Genomic DNA, 21,092 nt, shown 5'->3' with positions numbered 1-21,092 from the left:
TTGTGCTCAGTTGCTTGTTTCACCCAGGATCATTGTTATGGTACTGGAGGAGGCATTCCTCCCATTGTTGGTTCATTATGCAGTGCTAACCGTGCTCTCTCTCCACAGTCCTACAAATTGTTATTTCTCAAGTGTCTATCCTCTTCACTTTTCTATCTGCACCAGACCTATAGTGAATGAATCCAGTTTATAATTATTCCATGGGTAAGAAAGCTTTCCCCTTGCATGTTATACCTAAAGTTTTAAATTTGAGTTCATTACTCCTCGAAGAATCTTCTTATGAGAACGTCTTCCCTCCAATTACTCTATTGAAACCAGTCATGCCTTTGTTCACTTCTATGAAATCTCCTTTCAATCTTATTTATTGCAAGGAGAATAGCCCCAGCTTCATTATACTACCCATATAGCTCAAATCCGTCATTGTTGGAGCCATTTCTAAATCATTCTTCTTGACAGTAGAGCTGAAGTAAATCAACTCCATGAAGTACTTTTGCGGCGCCAAATGAAAGACTTGGAAGGGATAAACCACTAAAGGAAAAGAGACATCTTAGAAGATACTTGTAACTTGCAACTAGTTCATTAAGAGTCAAGCAGCTCTCAGTTCATTGATTTTGGATATGTTCCAGCAGATGGATTACAAGACGAATTGAAGTGAGACTGGAAACATATGCAAACAATGCCTCTGAAAGCAAAGGAAATTTAAATGGTACAGAGTAAAGATGGAGAGCAGCGTTGAGACAAATCCTAATGTAGACTCCAAGTTACAGTATTCTTTGTTAGTTTAATTGGAAAATAGAAAACTCAAAGGATAGGGGAACTGCAGAGTGGATAATAGCAGCATTGAGCCAATTCTGGCTGCTTTCACATCTACACTGCTAAACATTTCATCATGATAACCATGTCTTCAGCTGCCTAGGACCAACCTCCAGCATTTCCACTTTAAACAGCTCCACTTCTCTAGATCTCTCTCGTTCTTTAAGATACACCTTATAATCAACTTCTTTGACTTGTTCTAATATCCTTATTGGTATCAAACTTTGTTTGTTAACACTCCTGTGAAATGCCTTAGAATATTACTATATAAATGAAGGTAGTTATTGATGTCTAGGACAGGTTTATTTAATTATTTTTGTGACATGAGCTTCACCGGTAAGGTGCACATTTATTGCCCATAAATGACAATGTGCCATAATACATAATAAGTGAAAAATTAAATGCTGAGCCCTCTCATCCCAACACTTGAATGATGCCATCAAATATAGTTGGCTTGCACTAAGTTGTTATCTATTTCCTCTTTAAGCTTCTCCTTCTTTCTCAAAGTATTATCATTTTCATTGTGATTCTTATATTGTAATTCACATCAGTTTCAAACTAGACAAAGAAAACAAAACAGTTCAGCAGACCCCTGAAAAAAACTATCTTTTCTTATTAGTTCCTCAATCATATTGAAAGTTGTGGGAAGTTTTAAACCACTCCACCACCACAGGACAATATGCATTTAAAATAACTGTGGTAATCATAACATATTGTTCCAGTAATCTCTGCACACTGACAATTTAACTGGGCTTGTTTTTAGGCATTTGAAAGACATATCTGACTCATTAATAAAGTAGCTGTGGTGCTAAAATCTCAACGAAACTCAACTAATTTATATGTTTCAAACTTGATCAGATTGTATAACATTACAACAGGAAATTTATTCAACACTATCTCAGTTGTTCCTCCTGATATAGGTCTGAATTTCACTCCCTCAAACCTAAGGGGAATACACGATCAAATCTGTCTCTCAGCCAATTTTGTCATCCAGTTTCAGATTTCATATCAATAAGCAACAATCCTGACCAAAAACAAAAAGAAGTATGTCACTAACACTATGGTTAATATTAGCTTCTCAGAAATATCTGGTATTTATATATTTCACTTGAGCATAATGAGATTGTATTTAGCTTTGTATCTAAAAAAAATATAGTTAAGCTTCCCAAGAAAATATTCTGGCACAATTTCAGAAGCGAAAGATTATCCCAGTAAAGGGGATAACTTTACATCTGAAATTGCAGCAGTATATTTATGTTTTTGAGAATGCTAAGTAACATCAGCAGAGATTTGAGATTCAACCACAAGTAAAGGAACTGCTTTTTTCATTATAATATTACATAGTGGAAAAATTAATGCCGAGAATTGATACCTTCCAACAGTTTTTATATTGGTGATCTCTAACAGTACAGAGAAACCAGTCTTGTACTTTATAGGAGGAGGATATTTTGAACCCAAGGAAAATGAATGTCTGGTTGGTTAATGATCATGAAGTTCCTTCTATAATGGCCTACAAGGGAATAATCAATACAAGCAGAATTAACACTCACTGGCAGTTGTTTCTCCAGGCAAATGTTGAAATTCTTCGTTTGATTTGGCTTTAATTTTTTCAGTGGAATTCGGGTCTCACCAATAAACTCGTTATGACGGAATTTATCTTCATCACAAACTGAAACTCTGCAACAATAAGATTGCAGGCATTACCAGCAATTACTTTGGCACCATGACACTGTTGAATTAGTATACGTGGAAGAGGTAACAAAAAAATGCCTGATAATTGTCTTGAAATTGATGAACAGGATTCTAAAGAAGAAACTCTGGAAAGGGTATGCAATTAGTAAACTAATTAAATCCTTTAATCATCAGAACACAGGAAATAGAAACAGAAGTAGGTATTCAACCTCCAATGTCTGCTCCACCATTCAATAAGAGAATAGCTGATCTTTTACCTTGTGAAGCTTTCCCCATATTCTTGATTCTCTTAATATCCAAAATAAATCAATTTTTCCATTTACTCAGCAGCCAAGCCTACACATCCCAACTGGGTAGTGAATTCTAAAGATTCACTCCCTTCTGCGTGAATTCCTCTGGTGACCAGTTCGATCAACTCACTCACCAGGAAGGGGATTGGTCATTCAGGACAGAGATAAGCAGAAATTTTTTCACTCAGACATTGAATCTTTGGCATTCTCAAGGATGCATTGCATATTCATAATGATGCGGGCAGGGCTATGAAACTTAATTTACGAGGAGAAGCAAGATACTGCGACTATTTCCAGGGCAGTAAAAAGGAGGATATTTAATTAGTAATTGGTTTACTATTGTCACAGATACCGAGATACATTGAAAAGCTTTGTTTTGCATGCCTTCCTGACGGATCATTCCAAACATAAGTACATAAGATAAGATATCTTTATTAGTCACATGTACATGGAAACGCACAGTGAAATACATCTTTTGCATAGAATGTTCTGGAGCAGCCCACAAGTGTCGCCACGCTTCCGGCGACAACATATGTATCGAGGTAGTACAAAGGGAAAAGCAATAACAGAATGCAGAATATAGTGTTACATTTACAGAGAAAGTGCAGTGCAGGTAGACAAATAAGGTGCAAGGGCTACAATGAGGTAGATTGAGAGATCAAGAGTCACCATATAAAATTGAAATTACGGAAAAAATTTTAGGTTTTAATCCTTATCAGGAGGGACTGATAGTAATAATTTATGATCGGATTATGAAAATACGTTCAGAGGAACTCGACAAAATTAAGAATGAATGGGAAAGAGAACTCCACATACTTTTACCTACAGAGACATGGAAGAAAATTCTTCAATTAGTTAATATGTCTTCAATGTGTGCCAGACACTCTTTGATACAGTTTAAGGTGGTTCACAGGACCCATATGTCCAAGGACAAGTTAGCCTGTTTTTATCATCGTATAAATCCTATATGTGACAGATGTAATTCGAAGGTGGCTTCCCTGACACATATGCTTTGGTCCCGTCCCCTTTTGGAAAAATATTGGAAAGACATTTTTAACATTATTTCATCTGTATTGAACATCGATTTACAACCTCATCCTCTTACTGCAATTTTTGGGTTACCAATGATGGAATCTCACCATTTATCTGCTTCTGCTTGTCATATGATCGCCTTTGTCACACTAATGGCCAAGCGATCCATTCTGTTCAAATGGAAGGATCCAATACTTTTCAGTGGTTTTCTCAAACTATAGCATGTTTAAACTTAGAAAAAATTAGGAGTGGTACTGTTGATCCTTTGCTTAAATTTAAGGAAGTTTGGAGTCCATTTATTCAATATTTCCATATGATATAAGCTGACCTTTTTCAGATCCCTTTCACTAACCCTTGAATACAGAGGAGCGGAGTTGATGACACAATTACGTTTTTTTTTCTTTTTGATTGAAGAAATATTAGTCCAGTTTTTTTTTGAAGTTTTTGGTTTTTTTGGTTTATTATCAATATTTTTTGTTGATTTGGGAGTTCTTCTTTCATATAATTAAATTTCATTTCTTTTCAATCTTTTCTTTTGTATTTGTTCACTTAATGAGAGAACGGGAGGTCTAGATTACTTTTTTTTACTCCTTGTGATTATATATTTTAACTGTTATGATTGCTATCCTGATCTCTTTGCACTATATGTATAATTACTAATGTTATATATGTTATTTTGTACTAATTTGAAAATTAATAAAAAGATTGAAAAAGAAAAGAAACAAGAGAGATCATGTGTTCGTCTTTAACATACAAGAGGTCCATTCAAGAGTCTTATAACAGCAGGATAGAAGCTGTCCTTGAGCCTGGTGGTGCATGTTTTCAAGCTTTTGTATCTTCTGTCTGATGGAAGGGGGGAGAAGAGAGAATGACTGGGGTGGGAGGGGTAAGATTATTAAATAAATTGGAAGAAAACACTTTTGTCTGGTTGGGGAGTAAGCAATGAGGGTGGTAATTTTTAGACTGGACAGGCTGTGGGGTGAAGTTGTTAATAGAATGAAATATTTTTCCACAGGAAGGTAGTAATCATTGGAATGTTAGGATAACAGTGGACAAATATTTATATAGGGAAGGTATACAGTGAGAGTGAGCCAGCTTGACTAATTAGTGAAAGGTGTGCAGGGGCACAAAGGATCCTCTTTCTATGGTACTCCCTCTCATTGCAGAAAGATATATTGTTGACATAAAGCTCTCGGGGATGAAAACAGGCATTTACTTTAAGTAGTATAACAATAAAAGATAAGTTTGAAACTGCTGGCCACTTAAGATTTATTTTGGTTTTGTCCTCAAAAGGTAGGTTTCCTGGAGTAAAAATTTGATATTTAGATATTGCACCTTTTTTGTTGGTATTTTTATAAAAGCCAAGCTCAATTAGTGAAAACATATTAATGTTACCCAGCTACCATTACAGCATGCTACAATGCATTCGTCTAGTTGCTGAAGTTTCCAAATCAATGCCAATGATTTTTGCACAGAATCAATTTGATACAGGTGAATAACTTCCTTTATTTCTTGTCAATTGCCGAATTCTTACAACTGAAAACGTAGTAATTAGGAATTAGAATGAGAATTGAGAATGAATTAACAGTGTATGATCTTCGTCAAAACCAAGTCATCAGCACAATTTTCTGTAATAATTGATGGGAAATCATGCTGATATTAACTTGTGTGACATTTTTCCTGGATTACAACAAATCCTACAAATTATTGGAATTCTTTGCCCTATAACTGAAGGACAAAACAACAATAGTATAATCAATTTTGTATCATTCGTGTAACCAAATGTCACAGAATATTGGTCAGAGGCAAAGATGATCAGAATGGAGAAAAGCTGGAGGGAAAATTGGGGTTTGCAATCTCCACCAAAGAAGTAGGTTTAGATGAAACTTTTGGAGGAGGCAGAAGAAGGACCACAGCTTAGATTAAATGCTTTAGGGTGCAGGACCAAAGGTGCTTCTGTCTGAGTATTCAAAGGAGTTAATAGAAATGGCAGAGTAGAGAGTGCAAGCAAGTCAATGGAACTGACTGAGAGTGGAAAGCTAAGGATAAAGGCATACATAGAATTGTAAATATAAACAAATATTTGTAAAATTTGTAAACAAATATTCTGCGGTCTTAAGTGAGATTCCACAACCAGATGTATCCCTTCTTTTAGCATTCCAAATGGAGCCTTCGCCCTGTGACTCCCTGATCCACTTTTCCATCTCCACTAATAATTCCTCTTCTCACAGCACATTCCCACACAACCAAGGGAGATACAATACCTGACCTTTTACCTCTTCCTTTCCATCCATCCAATAACCCAAACAGTCCTCCACTGAAGCAGCAATTCACTGGCACTTTTTCTAATTTAGTTTATTACATTTGGTGCTCACAATATGGTCTCCTCTACATTGGAGAAAACAAAGCAGATTGGGTAACCACTTTGCTGAATACCTGGGTTCAGTCCACAGGTGTGACCCTGAGCTTTCTGTTGCCTTCCACTTTAATTCTTTGTCTCACTCAGACTCTGATCTCTCTCTGTCTTCAGCCTCCTACATTATTCCAACAATGCTTGAGGAAGAAGACTTCATCTTCCATCTGGGCATGTTGTAACCACTGGAAGCCAAACTTAACAATTTCAGGTAACAACCTTTTTTTGCCCTTCTCTCCACAGATGTGTCCATACTTTACTATTTCAATTTGGTTCCTCTTTTCCTCCTCTATCCCTAATTTCCGGTTATTTAAGTTATCATTCCCTTGACAACTTTGGTCTGCACCCTATCACAGACACTCCCTCTGTTCTCTCCGCCTTTCCTCCTCTGCAACTGAAAACATGCTTGGCTTTTATCTTTTCCAGTTCTGATAAAAGGATACTTGACCAGAAACACTGACTCTGTTCCTCTCTCCATTGATGTTGTCTGACCTGCTCAGTGTTTTTGTTGGGGAGTACGACTTACTTTGGTCCTTCAAATTTTAGATGTATTGCAATTAGCGAACACAGAACTCAGAAGCTGATAACAAGAGCATTTCTCAAAGTGATGATGAAGTGAAGTGAAGATTTGATGAAAATCAGGATGGCGGGAAAAGCAATGGTGCCAAGAAGAGTGTTAGAAAGGATATGTTTAGATTTAGCTTAAATTCAAATATGACATGACTGAGCATTAATTTGAGTAAGTTTCTGTAGAGAGCAGGACCCAGTTGATAAGGAGTAATATTTTGGCAGGACCCTAACAGAACAACTTTATGCTCGAGGAGTCTGGGGTTCAGTTCAGAGATATGACTGAATATTGCCAGCATACAAATGGAAACTGATTTGGAGACTATGTGTGTTGATACCAAATGGCATGTGGAATCAATTCTCTTCCATCTACACCGTCAGATTGAGATTCTTTAAAAACACAACAATGTACAGATGAAAAAAAACCAAGATGGTATCTTACAATACACCAAACATATGATTATGGGGAATGGAAGGCTGAAAAATCTTTGAGGAAGATGTGTTGATATTATTGTACCATTGAAACAGGCTACAGTATTTACACAGTTGTAGCCCATGTAAAGGAGATGGAGAAAGGTATAGCTTCTAACAGTGTTAAATGGCACAGTAGATGAGGATGAGGAGGAGGAAGGTGTATCATGGTCAGAGACACAATGCCGTTGGTGTTGTTTGTGGCGATAGTCTCCTAGTTCTTTGACAATTGGAATCATTGATTCAGAAGAGGAGTGGAGAGCAGAGGTGGGTACAAAGACTCATTCAAATACTTTTAGAAAATGTTTACAAAACTTAAAATATGCATTTTAACTGAATTTGGAAGGAAAGATTTCTTTTAGTTCTGTAAAACTTAATGATCAAAAGTTCTGCAATGTTTCTGACATTCACAACCCAACATTATGTACATTAACACAGCCATGTTTCAGGAAGTTATTGATGCATACATCAATAACACAGATTACAATGCCACAGTTAGACTGCATCACTTTCTACCTTACTTACTGAAATTAACAGCTCACAATGAGGATACAGATGGGTTCAAAAAGGAATAAGAGAAAGGACGAATTGATTTTGTGACCTGATTATACTTTTGGCACAATTCACCTTACTTTGCTAGAAAAAGCTCTACAACTGTCTGTTCAAATATTTGATGGAGTTATATTTTTGCTCAGGTACTAACAAATAAAATTGCCTGCATGTTTGCATTACTCTTCACCCCTGTTGAAGTAAATAGGAAATTGAGTTTTTTGTTGTGGAAAAAAATTAAAAACATTTTCTTGTACAATCAAAAGCAGAATGAGAGTAAACACCAAGAGCGATCATGTGCAATAGCTGCACAAGGCTCATGCATTAGAAAGGTAATTGACAGAAAATGTTCTTTCTTATATTTGATAAAATCCAGCAAGTCCCAGACATGTTGACTGGATCTGATAAAGGTATTAAATGGACTAGCATTTGTCTCAGCTCAAGTAATGGATATTAAATTTGCAGCTGTCAGCTACTGAATGATATTCATGTGAACCTATAACATTTTAAACCTTCAAAACTTTTAAACAGCTTGTAATATAAGTATGAGCAGTTATAGTGGTCACATAAGTCAGGGTTAACAAATAAACAAGTCTGAGAAGTTTCACCAATGCCCAATTGAGTAAAGTCACCCACAGGCTTAGCACCAACATCATAAATGATTTTGAAGTTCAAGGCTCAGTTCCAAGCACATGAAATTAGGAAAATATCACTTGTATAAAAAGATGTTCATCTCTATAATCTTTAGCACTGGCACTGTTTTAAAGCCGAGGAAGTAGTCAGTCTGTTACCCTCAAGGTAGTTCTGGATTGTTCAGCAGAGTCCAAACCCGAGGATCTGGATGTCCTGCTTTTAGTGACCTCCAGAAGGCTTGAAGTTCTGAATGACAGAGGCTGTCAATCCTTTTTGGTTCAACTTATCTCCTGCTGCCTTTTGGACACAGATAGAGTTTTAATATGCATAATTATTCCAATGGCTTGCATCTTAAAAGGATGCCCAGAAGCTTCTCGGTGGCTCAGCTGCTGACTTCTGTTCCACATCAACACCCATAGCAATAGGATTACAAATGAGCAGACCCAGTAAGCTCACCTACACCTTCCTTTTAAAAAGGTGCAAAACAAGTATGATACATTGACGAAATTCTACTCCCCTTTATGTTGTCCTTCATATTCTGTGCATGACCTCTTTGTAGTTCTTCTGCAGGAAAGTATTTAGCATGTTTCTTTCCATTTGACGTTTTCATGTGTTTTAACAGCAAATAACCTACTTAATGACAAAGCAAGAATTGCAACTAAACAAAGTCTCCCACCCACCAATAACCAAAGTCCACACTGCTAATTATTCACTCACTAGTTAATTTACTGTTATGAATAGTAGAATGCTATAATGACCAACAGATACAGAGTTGGTTCTGGCAAACATCATGTCATCGGATATACATTTAACAAGGTTTATTTTAAAAGTCAGGTGTCAGATCATTGAGTAAGCATTCAGAGATGACTCTTGGCAGCTCCTTTATCTGACTCCATCAAAATTCCTTGAAATGTTTTTCCTTAAATATTTTATTTGGAAGTAAATCTTCCTATACATGTGGCACATTTTACTGATTTACATACCCATACAATTGAAGACAAATATTGCTCAGGAAAATTATTAAAAAGTAATTAATTATCAGTTTGAATAAGCGCGATTTCAAGTTTAATCAAAGATCAAGTATGCTGGTTCAACATTCAACAGAACAGAATTCAACAGAACCTTCGGGTAAACTCTCCACATTTAGAGTGAAGGAAAATGGTTGTGGTTATTGGGAGCCAATCATCTTCTCCCCTGGACATTGCTGCACAAGTTCTTCAGGTCAGTAGTCTTGGCCCAAATATCTTTGACTGCTTCATTTATTACCTACTCATCCATCAGATGCTCAGAAGCATGGAATTTTTCTGCTTGTTCGATAGTGTTCAGTTCCATTTGCAACTTCTCTGATAGTGAAGCACTCCATTCCAGTATATACTGAATAACAGCAAGTAAAATTCATACTACACAAATACCAGGCAACGACCATTTCCAACAAGAGATAATCTAACCATTTTGACACACAGTGACATAAGGGAGTTACTATCACTCATGAGCTTAATTAGACCAGTCACATTAACACTGGGCCACTGGCCACAGGAATGAATTACTTCCTGACCCTCCAAAGATTTTCCATCATCAACAATGCAAAAGTCAAGAGTATGATGAAACTCTCCCCACTTGCATCAGTAAGTGCAGTTCTAACACTGAAGAAGTTAAACATCAACCGGGTGTAGCTAACAGAACCACTGCCTCAAAGCGTCAGAGACCCAGGTTCAATCCTGACCTCAGGTGCTAACTGTTTGGAATTTGCACGTTCTTCCTGTGAACATGTGGGATAACCCCCCCCCCCCCCCCCCCCCCAAGGTGTTCAGGTTTCCTTCCACATCCCACAGACATGTGAGTTGGTAGGTTAATTGACTACTTAAATTGTCGCTTTTGTGCAGGTGAGTGGTAAAATCTGGAGGGAGTTGCTGAGAATGTGGGGAGAATAGAAATGGGTTTAGTGTAAGATTAGTGTAGTGGGTGATTGATGGTCTGTGCTGTATCTCACTATGACTCTATAAATCAGCCTGCCTGCTCTGCTCCCCACCTACTGCTTATGCATTTTATCCCTCACCACTTATTCAGCAATTCACTTAGGCTCCTTCAGCACCACCTCCACAACCTGCCCACCCCCCAACTCCACCACCTACTTAGTGCGAATTCCACCACTGCCAAGATAAACACCAACCGCACTTGAAAGTATATCGTCAATCCTTTGTAACTTGGTCAGAATCCTAGAACTGCCTCCCTAATTGCACTTCATTGCACTAATGGACTGCAAGAGTTCAAGAAGCCAGTTCACCACCTCATACTCAAGGGCAACTTCAGAGGGGCAATAAACGTAGGCCTTCCCAGTATAGTCCACATCCCACGAATGAATAAAAAAAGCTTTTCATCTATAGCTGTTTCAACAATTAGTAATGGGTGTCATTTAAAAAATACCAGATGTACAAGGGATAGGTTTTTAAATTTGGGTAAGACATTGATGGGGAATATGAGGAAATACTTTTTTTTACCTGCAGAGGGTAATTGTGATCTGAACTTCACTGCCTGTAGGGGTGGTGGAAACAGAATCAGATCAGTGCCAGCATAAGGGAATCAGAAAGAGAGAATAATTTACAGGCTATGGGGAAATAGTGGACAGCTGGGATTGTTGGACTGAAAGGAGTAACAGTCTCAATGGGTCAATGGTTTTGTCTTGTGCTGTTGTAATTCCATGATTCAAAATATTGTCCCCTAGTTCCAGATGTTATATTCAGTTCACAAATGAAATTTTATGATCTGAGGTCAATTACAAAAATTCCAGGGTAATCCGTCACTGCCTGTCAATTTCTTGGTATTCGTCCAGACTTTGTACAAATCAAAATTTATTGCTGACCTTCCTTCAAAACTTTAAATATGGTCGGCGGAATTAAATGTTGGATACAAAGAACTACAATACCAGTAAATCCACAAGTTATTTCCAGGACTAATCTGTGTTTGGCAATTTTTGATAAGTTTCACTAAGGGAAGAATTATGGCCAACCCCCAGCACATGAGCATTGTCAACATTGCAGGAAGGAATAATTTTTATGAGATGAAATATAGAACAGATCATTCTGATCAGGGTTCATGAATTTTGAAATATTTCAGTCAGAAATGTAATAAACAGCACCAAAGGCACACGATTTAGTCCAAAGGCAGCATGAAGGCTGAGGCTGTCTGCAACAACAATGAGATGTGAGATATAGCGTCTCTGGGGGCAGTTTCATCAGATAGTTTTGAAAACATTGAACTATGAAGAGGAAAGGTGATTTGAATCAACATTAAATCTGCTTTTATTAAATTTTAGGTGTCTTCACTAACCAGGATCCTTTATATTAGTTTTATCAATGCTGCCACATGCTACACTGGGCTTTGTTATTTTATTAAAAATAACCATCACTTTCAGCCCTGGCTTGCTGTTAGAATTCTCCACTGAGCTGCATCTGAGGTCTTATCAATAAAATGCAGATAATATACAACACTAAATCAACTCAGTTGTTTTGCACCTATAACCCTCGCAAACCCAAAGAATGTCAACCGTGTTGGCAGTGATCATAAATCACCGGCTGGTTCCTCGCAGCATGCTGTCATTAGCCTTAGAAATCATTGATCTGTAAAGGAGTTTCCCATGAGCGACAGGAAAATTTGCAGTTCCTATGGCAACATATTTCCTTTGTCTCGAATGTGGTCACCTTCATCATCAGGACTAAATGGAGTTTTAAGCCCCCCCCCCCCCCCCGAAATTAGCCTTCAACTGAGCCCGTTTATTACCTGCAGATGGAGAATTATTTTTATTTTTTAAATAAACCAAGCCCCATCTGACCTGGTATGCGGCACACTCGAAGCATGACACTTTCTGTCACAATGAATGATCAGACACTTGTTCTTTCCCTGTAAAATGGATGTGGCAACAACAAATTTCTATGCTCAAGACTGAGAGGTCAAACACAGATAAAATATTTCCTGTCATCAAATAGAAAGCTCATTTCATTACGGGAAGCTTTGCAGCAACTTCTAATCTTAGCTTACATTTTGCAGACAGCAGCAAAGGAACAACTCTCACCATGCACCTTGATGACTGTTGCCAGTGCAATGGTCACATGTGTATGCAAATATATCAAGAGAGTGGACTGGAATTGGTTCAGCTGTGATATACCATGAACCAATTATCTATTTGCATAATATCCACTGCAGTACAAGAAACCACCTCCTTCCTATGCAAATGTATCTGCATGAAGTTGCAGAGAAAAGAGGAAAGTTATCTTGTCATTATAAGTCACTGCCAAGAATCGTGCCTTGTCTTACCTAGAATGCTGTTAATTTATCACCATAGTGAGTAGTTTTGTTTATTCATATGTAAAGTAAAACTTGGTAATTTTCCTGTTGCCTTATATTAATACCAGAGAGCACATAAATCAGTTTATTTCTCCATTGACGAGGCTTTAATGGAGCATTGATTTTAAAGTATTTTCCAACAACCAACAGAATGGAAAAGATAGGCATTTTTCTAAGGAGAGTGATTCATTGATCCAGCATTGAATTTCTCTTCCCTGCAGCTGTTGACTCATTGTGACTAAACCTCCGAGCATACTCACTATATTATCATGAAATAAAACAGAACTGCTTGTGCACTGACTATTATTTTGCCCACTTGTTCAAACAACAGTCATGAATTGCTTTATTAAAGCACACTACTTTTTAAATCAGTAAAGCAATGGCTTGAAATATTAAAATTTAATTGATTAAATTGTTCAACTTCGAATTTTATCACAACTTGTGCATACAAGTATTAAGAACAAGAAGCTTTCTAATTGACACCTATGCTAAATTATCCAGTTTAAGATATCCAACTGACAGTTCTCGTGATGAAGGCTTGGTTTCTGGTGCTTCCTTGAGTGCTACAATGGTCGGAATTTTTCACCTGGAAACCACTTGGCTCCCTATTACCATCTAGTACTCCACTAATGACTGCCTTACACATTTTACAACCTCTTATCTAGGAGAATGGTATTGATGTGGTCTACTGTACAGGAACTCCTGCCCAAATAAAGAGAATCCAGTATTTTGGCTCTGTCATGTTCTTCACCATCTCAGGAATTTAACTTGAGTTACTTTGCTGAGGACCATTGAGGTTTCACTCAAGAAACAGTGATTTTCATTATATACCTTGTAACCATGAAATACAATGTCATGGATTATCTGTCAATGTGATGTGGATGGAGAATTGAATGTAAACCTTGCTTGCCTCATGTCAATTGGGCAGCCTAACTTTTACCATTTAGGCAAGATACAAATGGCAGGACTCAGGCTGAGTTACACACAAGGATCTTGTGGCTTCACTGATCTCATCAAGTCTACTCTTCTATGGCTTAGTGATGCATAGAGACAGTTCCCAGCAGAAGAGCCAGAAATGGATGTGAATTGCTTTGGATGAAAAGCTATTATATAAATGTATGTTTTTTTATTTGGAAATAACAAGGGAAAAAATATTCACGTTACAGGTTCGCTCAGGATCGGGGAACAACTTTCAAGGCAGACGTGTTGTGGTTTGGTAGGGTTGGGACTACTGAGATTGGTGGGGTTACCTCTGTAGAACTCAGGAAAGGAGAAAGATTTGAGAAAAGGAGTCTCAGTACACATACTTGTCAACACTGGCATCGCCTCCAAAGCTATGAAACATAATGACTTCTGTGGGACTCTCAGTTTAGCTACTGATCATAATTTTAATTCTCATGCACTCCTGATTTGCTAGTCTCGATGTCACTTATCATGCCAAATGCTGCATTGACACCAACTGCCACTTTATTGTTATGGCACCAAATGGAGTCTCTCACAATCAGTGGGTAAGCTGGCTTTGTGAAGCGCAGTTGGCAGTCTAGGTTCCAGAATCACATTAAGCATGAAACTGTTGTCATTGCAGGTCTTCATTTGATTTTGTGTAAAATTGTCACGGTCTGTAAACAGAGAATAGAGTTTGCAAGGCTGACAAACTAGGGGTAATTCGGAATTCCTGATGGGGTGTCTAACCACTCACTGCACGTATATTGGAAATTCCAGGACAAGCTACAAAGTATTTTCAGGTTACTACATAAAAACAGTTGGGAACACATACTCAGTAGGAGTCCACACTTTCTGCTTGTGTTGCCATTCAATGAGACTCCACAGTGAACATGGAAATTCAGAAAATAATCTCCACAGAACTTGGGGGCATCAAAATGCACCATTTTCTTCCTATTTAAGTTCAGTCTGTATTTCAGTTTTTCCCATAAATAAGGTCAAATCATATGGTTAATATGACTGGAGATTTATGGGAACTCTATTTCATTGACAGTTGTCAGATGCATGAAAGTCCACAGGATTACAAATTGACAAACAGATAACACACCCAAATAAAGGAGTGGTGATCTTGCCAGAGCTGTGGACCAGGCTCTTCGCACCTCTGGACTTTCATAAGAATAAGGTGGAACCTAAGAATATGCTGGAGTGGGTGACTAATGCTAAACTGAGTGTTACCCATGGGAAAAGGTTATATCTCTGTATCTCTAAGATACTGTCAAATTAATAACAAGGGATTTTACTGAACAAAAGAAAGACTTATGGAGACACACGGAACAATTCTGCTGAGCTCTACACCAAACTATTTGTAGCAACATAGTAGAGGCATTTTATTGCGATTCCTGGAGGGGTAAACACCCAAGGTTATATTGATCACATACGTTACAGGTAACATAGGTCGGTAAAAATAAATTCTGGTGTTCCTATCAATAGCATACTGAGCACCACTCCTCTTTGCCCAATTTCAGAATTTCCCACTGCACAGAATATCCCAGCACTCACAGGATAGTCATCCGTCTTTAACTTCAAGCACCATATATTGTAGCCCTGGTGCTCCTAGCATTGCATCAATACGGCATGTAAATCGATGTGCCCAGTACATTTGGAGCTTTTCATACCTGTGCATTTGGCATGCATCTGAAAATAAGTTAGTGAGTGTGAGCCAAAGATTTAATCCGTGAAATGGTGGACCCAACAGGGAGCTGTGCAGGCAAGGAAAACATCACAGATAAAGCACAGGCACAGATTCATGAATCTCAGTCCAATAAAATTAATTGGCAAAAAAATATGGGCTGCATGCTTGTGATTTCCCAGGCTACATCCTTTGCTGGCTCTACACAAAACACTCCACTAATGTTTTCACAGGAGAGGCTGTAGATATTAAAGTGGAAAGTTTAGAATGCAGAATTGACAGAGGGTTCAGCATGTATGAGTGTTCAGTATTCACAAACAATATATCCTGGGAAATAGATGATACCAGGACACTTATTTTCCCACACATATTAAAAATAATTGGAATAATTCCACAATCAGGTGACCACATTGTGGAATCATCACAAGAGAATATTTCTTCCATCCCTTTTATCTAGATGGATAATAGAGACATAGAATCATAGAGCAAAACAGCATAGATACAGGCCCTTCACCCCATGAGTCCATGCCAACGACAGTGCCCACCCAGCTAGTCTCAATTTCCTGTGATGGCCCATATCCCTCCAAGCCCCGCCCCTCCATGTACCTATCCAAGTGCTTCTTAAATGATGCTATTGTACCTGCCTCAACCACTTCCTCTGGCAGCTTATTCCGTATACTCACCACCCTCTGCGTGAAAACGTTGCCCCTCAGGTTCCCTTTAAATCTTTCCCCTCTCACCTTAAATCTGTGCCCCCTAGATTTGAACTCCCCTACCCTGGGGAAAAAACTGTTACTGTTCACCTTGTCTATGCCTCTCATAATTTTAAACATTTCTATAAAGTCGCCCCTTATTCTCCTATGTTCCAAGAACTAAAGACCTAGCCTGGCCAACCTTTCCCCACAACTCAGGCCCCCTCGTCCTGGCACCATCCTTGTAAATCTTTTCTGCACTCTTTCCAGTTTAACTATGTCTTTCCTATAAATTGTACACAGTACTCCAAGTGTGGCCTCACTGACTTATACAACTGCAACATAATGTCCTACTCCTATACTCAATGCCCTGACTGATGATGGCCAGCGTGCTAAATGCCTTTTTCAACACCCTGTTTACCTGTGGTGCCGCTTTCAATGAACTATGCACTTGTACTCTGAGGTCCCTCTGTTCCATCACACTCCCTAATGCCCTACCATTCATAGTACAAGTCCTACGCTGGTTTGACTTTCCAAAATGCATCACCTCACACGTATCTGTATTAAAATCCATTTGCCACTCCTCAGTCCACTTCCTTAACTGATCAAGATCCCACTGTAATCTATGATAACCTTCTTTTCTTCACTATCAACAACGCCTCCTAATTTCGTGTCATCCACAGACGTAATGATCAAGCCTTGTGCATTCGCATCCAACTTATTTATACAAATAACGAATAATAAGGGTCCCAACACTGACCCCTGTGGCACACCACTAGTCGCCAGCCTCCATTCCAAGAAAGAACCTTCAACCACCACTCTCTGCTTCCTACCTCCGAGCCAATTTTGAATTCACCTGATTAACTCTCCCTGGATTCCATTGGACCTAAACTTCAAGGCAAGCCTACCATACGGGACCTTGTCGAAAGCCTTGCTAAAGTCCAAATAGACAACGTCCACTGCCCTACCTTCATCTACCTTTTTGACTACAGCTTCAAAAAACTCTAAGAGGTTCATCTAGCATGACTTTCCAACCACAAAGCCATGCTAACTCCTCCAACCATACTCTAGAGGCAAATCATAATTGTAGGCAAAATTTGTTTGAGTTTGCTTTACTTTCATGATATTGCAGTATGTTTATAAACAGTCACATGTTTTTGTTAGACAATGTGGACAAGATCTTTCTTTGCCCATCTCCAAAGGGTCAGGAGCATGACTTCTACCAGGAACTCAAACCCTGACATCCCTGTTGTCACGCCAGGAAGTCCAGTGGACAGAAGTGAGAGGAGTGAATGGAAGAAAATGTGTTCAAGAACCCGCAATCAATGCTGTTTCATTATCAACTTACAGTAAAACCCAGCATCATAATTATAAGAAACCTTTTGAATGCATATTAACATATCAAATGATTGAGCTTGGGTCAATCAGGGTATGCATCAAGAAATTAAAATAGTCAAACATGAAATGCTTAATGGTTTAGATATAATTTCTCTAAACTCAACAGTAAAACTGAATTGCAATTAATTTGCTGTTTTAGATGCATAATTTTGAGAACATTTTTATCTGGGAGGTGTTTTTGAATCTCTGTTCAAAGGTTTCTTGCAGGGGATTTGAGAATTTGCCAGTTTGCAGTAAGGGTGAATTACAATCCTTTATATTAAACTGGATCCGACTGATAAAGCAGAAGTGTCATATGCCTCAAAAGTTTGCTAGTGTTCTTTTCACCCAGTGATGGTGTCATACCTGATTGATACACTGATGCTTGCTTTAGTACAGACCTTTGTCTCTTGCTTATGGCCTTGCTGATACAAAATGAAAATTAAAAAAACCTGAATATGTGGAAATTTGAAATCAAAACAGAGAATGCTAGAAACACTCAGCAGGTCAGGCAACATCTGTGGAAAGAGAAACATTGCCAAAACTTCAAGTTGAAGACCCTCTGACGAAGGGTCTTCCACAAGGGATACTGCCTAAGCCACTGAGTTGTTTCCAGCATTTTCTGCCATCCTAATGCATTTCTAAAATCAGGCATATATGTAGTCCTAACAGACTTGTCAAATTTTATTTTTCTTGGCTGTAACAAGATGTGTCCCTCCTTGAGGTATGGCAGGAGTCTCATCAGGTCACCTGTTAATTGCTTCCCTCCTTGCAATAATTAGCTTTAACAATCACGGCATTAACAACAAAAGCATTACATTGCAATTAAATGCCAAGAATGCAAATCAGATTTAAGATTTTATATTTTACCTCCAATCACAAGGGATGGGAAAGTTATTGAGAGGGGTTTGCTTATTGCGAAGGTGGAACTGGGAGACATGTTGTGGAGGGCCAGTCGAGATATACTTATCACTATTTACAATTACTCCCCCAACTTTGTCTTTTCTTACCTCTGCAAACACATGCATGTATATGCGTTCATTAGCCTTGGTTTCATCTGCATGTCTGCACCCTCTGCCTTCATTCAGTTTGCTTGACCCCTGTGCATTGCCACATTCTCCCTTTACTTCACAAACCTCCTTGTCTGATCCAGACCTCTGCTGCCTAGCAAACCACATCTTTCACCGCTTGCTGTCCAATCTTGGGATGTTTCGTGATGTTGAATTCACAGAACGGACAGCCTTTCAAAGCTAATGAGCCATATAAAAGAACACTTCATTTTGACAAGCAGTTGCACCTATTCACGCCTCTTTAACTGCACAGCTCCAGGCCTGGAGGAAGAGCAATAAAAATGGTTTGCTGTATTCTTCAACTTTACAGAGGTCCAGTGATTTATGTTCAGGAGAGTGGCTGACAGAAACAGAACACCTCATTTTCTGTTCCCAGCACTTCAGTGCTTGTTATTTTTAATCATTTTTAAAATCTTTTGTCTAACAGAACATAGAACAGTACAGCACAGGAACAGGCCTTTTGGCTCACAATGTCTGCACCAAACGCAATGCCAAGTTAAACTAAATCTCCTCTGCCTGCATATGATCCACATCCCTCCATTCCCCACATATTCATGTGTCTGTCTGAAAGCCTCTTATCGCCACTATCGTATCTGCTTCCAAAAATACTAATCTGAGGCAATTTATAGTTATGACAATAAAATTTGATACTCTTTTCTTAAATTAGAGGTTTCAAAATCGTAATGATTTTTTATTGTTGGCTGATTGAGTTCAGAAGAATCAAAACTCAATAACTTTTGATATGTGAGAAAAATTGAGGAAATCCAACTGCACAAGTAAGGAAAAGACACAAGAAAACTGAAAGCAAACAGAAAATGCTGGAAACACCCAGCAGGTCAGGTAACACTGGTATTGGTTTATTATTGCCACTTGTACCGAGCTACAGTGAAAAACTTGTCTTGCATACCGTTTGTACAGATCAATTCATGACACAGTGCATTGAGGTAGTACAGGGTGAAGCAATAACAGAGTACAGAGTAAAGTGTCACAGCTACAGGGAAGTGCATTGCAGGTAGACAATAAGGTGCAAGATCATAACAAGGTAGATTGTGAGGTCAACAGTTCATCTCATCATATAACATCTGCAGAAAGAGAAACGCAGCCAACTTTTCAGGTCAGAGATCTTCACCAGAACTGAAGACTTTACTGTGATAAAATAGAAAAGCACAAAGCACCAAAGAAGCCAGTAACTGAAAATCAGTAGGACAGAGAAGTGGACACAAGGCTGGACAGAGCTGCAGAGATACAATGGAGGAAGTAAATTCACCTCATGAGGCGATGGAGAGCCAGTGTTAATCAGCAGGGAAAGAATGATGTGTGAGGGGCTTTGTGCTAGGCAAAGTGCTAATAACCAAGCTTTAGGCATTTTGGACTCATCAATGATTGGGAAGTTGTCAAAGACTTCTACACAAATTAGGCCTACTTTGAAAAGAGTGGCAGGAAAACAGGATGGAGCCTGTTTCTGTCAGGTTCTGCCTTGTTCTCATTTTCTAAAAGAATTTCTGGTGCTCTTTCTATCCAACCACTCTGATTTAAAAATTCCTGGCTGACATTGGACTTTTCCAGAAATGTTACTATATACATCCCTTGCACGTTTAGCAAAATAAAAATGATGTTCAGTTGTGGCATTCTCAGAGCTGGTGCTACGGAAAGAAAGCTGTGAGGTCCGGGGCTATTGCATCAATCAATATTACACCAGCCTCTTCATGCCCCACCTCCCTAATCCCCATAGCTCATCTCTCACTTCCTATTATGGAACTTCTTTGAAGTTCACCAAAACCATGACCCAGTATTCCATGTGGCTGCAGGGCTGGAGGAATGATCTATTCCTAATATTCAAACCACCTGTTCCCTGAAGTTGGCATGGAGTTACAGTGAGGCCAGATTTCCTAGAGGAAACACGAGAGACTGCAGATGCTGGAATCTGGAGCAACAAATAATCTGCTGGGATAACTGAACAGGTCGAGCAGCATCTGTAGGGGAGGAAAGGAACTGTCAACATTTCACATCGAAACCCTGTATCAGGACTCCTAGAGGAAATTTTGTCCTTCTGCACTCCCAACAGTGGAGATGTGCTGCTGGGAGCCTCAGGTAGTTGAGCCCAGAGCTGTGAAGGTTCGGTTGGTAGTAGTGTTAGGGTTGAGGTAAGGTTTGAAGTGTGCAATGTTTGCAAGAGGCAATAATTTGATTGACTGATAGATTTTGAGGGCTGTAATATGTATTTGTGTTCAACAGAATACCCCTGCATTATGGCATTTGGGGTTACGGAAATTCACCCTTACAGAATTCAGAATTCACTACCAAAAAAATTGAGATACAGAGTAAAAGTTTGCTCTTAAGGAATTTATGAAAATAATTAAGCCCAAAATGTCTACAGAGAATTGATCTAGTTTACCAAGGACAATGATCACAGGCTGCCGGTTCACAGTGGGAGGCCACTTTAGGGGATTTGCTCTGGAAACTGACAAGGCAATCTCTTCCATTGATACCTGTACAATGGTACTTTATCAAACAATGTAA

General features: G+C 38.7%; 1 protein-coding gene across 1 annotated transcript in view; it reads right to left on the bottom strand.

Annotated features, from left to right (window-relative positions):
• Positions 1 to 21,092, bottom strand: part of LOC127581201 (double C2-like domain-containing protein beta) — a 191,341-nt gene that overhangs the window by 42,576 nt on the left and 127,673 nt on the right. The window contains exon 5 of the mRNA XM_052035315.1: positions 2,364 to 2,490. Coding sequence (XP_051891275.1) covers positions 2,364 to 2,490 — 127 coding nt within the window. The remainder of the gene's footprint in view (positions 1 to 2,363; positions 2,491 to 21,092) is intronic.

Source organism: Pristis pectinata, chromosome 21, assembly GCF_009764475.1.
Source record: "Pristis pectinata isolate sPriPec2 chromosome 21, sPriPec2.1.pri, whole genome shotgun sequence".
Lineage (NCBI taxonomy): Eukaryota > Metazoa > Chordata > Chondrichthyes > Rhinopristiformes > Pristidae > Pristis > Pristis pectinata.
The sequence above is the reverse complement of the archived record's forward strand: the minus strand, read 5'-3'. Positions and strand labels throughout refer to the sequence as shown.